The following is a 1706-nucleotide window of genomic DNA, read 5'->3' as shown; positions in this document are numbered from 1 at the left end:
AGCAGGGTTCTTTAAATTCATAGAGGAGGCTTGCTTCCACAACCTGTAATTGAATTAAGTTCTGCTTGTTCTTTATGGCTGCCAAATAGCTGTAACAACTACTGGAATGATTTGTTTCCTGTCACCTGGTCACGGTAGGTTGATGTAGACTGATGCTTTCTGTTACTTATGTCAGATACTCCAAGTCAATAAGTAGAGATCCCTGATGTTATGCTAAAACAAATCTAGTTGCAGTGACATGCCAACCATAATGTCTTTCATGTGTTTTCTCTTGAAACAGTGCTGTTTTACACTTACGGTATTACTGATTTTCACTCTAGGCATATCGCATGAGGCCTTCAATTATTTTCTTTGATGAGATTGATGGTCTTGCTCCTGTCCGGTCCAGTAAGCAAGACCAGATTCATAGGTATTATGTTTTCTATGTCTACGTAGAATCTGCTGGGAGTGGGAGGGGTGATGATGACCACTTTGTATTCCTCATTAATTTATCCTGAAAACTTGTAGCTCGGTGCTCCTAAACTTGAGATTATTTGAGACAACAGCTGAAAACAATTCACTTGCTCAATACTAGCACAAGGTCTGTGTTACCTTACCTATTTTTGTCTGTCTTAAAATGAGTCACTGATGAGCATCATCAATAGAATTGTGTCCTTTTTTGAGGACTCACTGGAGAAAGTAATAGAATCAAAGAATTGCTCAGGTGGGAGAAGACCTTTGAGATCATAAAGTCCCAACACAACCTAATTATACTACCCTAACTAACAACCCATTGCAAAATCAAGTCCCTGAGCACCACATTCAAATGGTTTTTAAACACGTTCAGGGATGGAGACTCAGCACCTCCCTAGGGAGCCTATTCCAGCGCTTTACAACCCTTTCAGTAAAGATATCCAACCTAAACCTCCCCTGGTGCAACTCGAGGCCATTTCCCCTCATCCTGTCACCTGCCACCAGTGAGAAGAGACCAACCCCACTCACTGCAATCACCTTTCAGATATTTGAGAAGAGCCATAAGGTCTCCACTCAACCTCCTCTTCCCCAGGCTAAATGGCCCCAGTTTCTTTAACTAGCTTCTCATAGGCCATATTCTCCAAGTCCTTCACAAGCCTAGTTGGCTTTCTTTAGACCTGTTCCAGCAAGCTCAGTGTCCTTTCTGTATTGAGGTGCCCAGAGCTGAACACAACACTAAGTCATGTGGATTGTATCAAAACTTACTGAACCGGGGAATAAAAATTGTATTTTTTCTATCAGCTCCATCGTATCAACGCTTCTGGCACTCATGGATGGGTTAGACAGCAGAGGGGAGGTGGTTGTCATTGGTGCAACCAACCGACTCGATGCCATTGATCCAGCGTTACGAAGACCTGGACGCTTTGACCGAGAATTCTTCTTTGGCCTCCCAAATAAAGAGGTCAGAAAGTAAATACAACCTTAATGCTAATGTGACAAAGTCGGATTTCATAGCAAAAAGTTGTGCAGATTGGATGAAAGGCTGGTATCTGGAGACACTTCCATACTGTGCGGAGCAAATCTGCTGCTGAATATATATGATGACAACTTCAACAAGTAGTTCAGTCTACATTATTTTTGGTTTCACTGTGACTAGTCAAGAAAAACAGGATGTTGCTTGTCACAGGCATGTTTTAAGAAGGAATGAAAATGCAAATTGGCTTTAAACTATTGTTCTCTCATCTTGAAGGTGA

The 1706-nt window shown here is 41.8% G+C and overlaps 1 protein-coding gene across 1 annotated transcript; it reads left to right on the top strand.

Annotated features, from left to right (window-relative positions):
* The first annotated feature begins 324 nt into the window (after positions 1–324).
* LOC122193644 (ATPase family AAA domain-containing protein 2-like) lies at positions 325–1438 on the top strand. Its single transcript, XM_042894507.1, has 2 exons — positions 325–409; positions 1255–1438. Exons 1-2 carry the CDS (start codon positions 330–332, stop codon positions 1424–1426), a joined length of 252 nt encoding a protein of 83 aa, XP_042750441.1. The 5' UTR covers positions 325–329; the 3' UTR covers positions 1427–1438.
* The last annotated feature ends 268 nt before the right edge of the window (positions 1439–1706 follow it).

Source organism: Lagopus leucura, unplaced genomic scaffold (genome assembly GCF_019238085.1).
Source record: "Lagopus leucura isolate 7727_CA_CO unplaced genomic scaffold, USGS_WTPT01 35126-0_obj-0_obj, whole genome shotgun sequence".
Taxonomy (NCBI): domain Eukaryota; kingdom Metazoa; phylum Chordata; class Aves; order Galliformes; family Phasianidae; genus Lagopus; species Lagopus leucura.
Note: the sequence above shows the minus strand (reverse complement) of the source record. Positions and strands in the feature narration are given on the sequence as shown.

Coding starts and splice junctions, on each gene's coding strand:
- LOC122193644 (XM_042894507.1), top strand. CDS start 330: ATGAGGCCTTCAATTATTTTCTTTGATGAGATTGATGGTCTTGCTCCT. Junction 410..1,254: donor AAGCAAGACCAGATTCATAG/GTATTATGTTTT, acceptor TTTTTCTATCAG/CTCCATCGTATCAACGCTTC.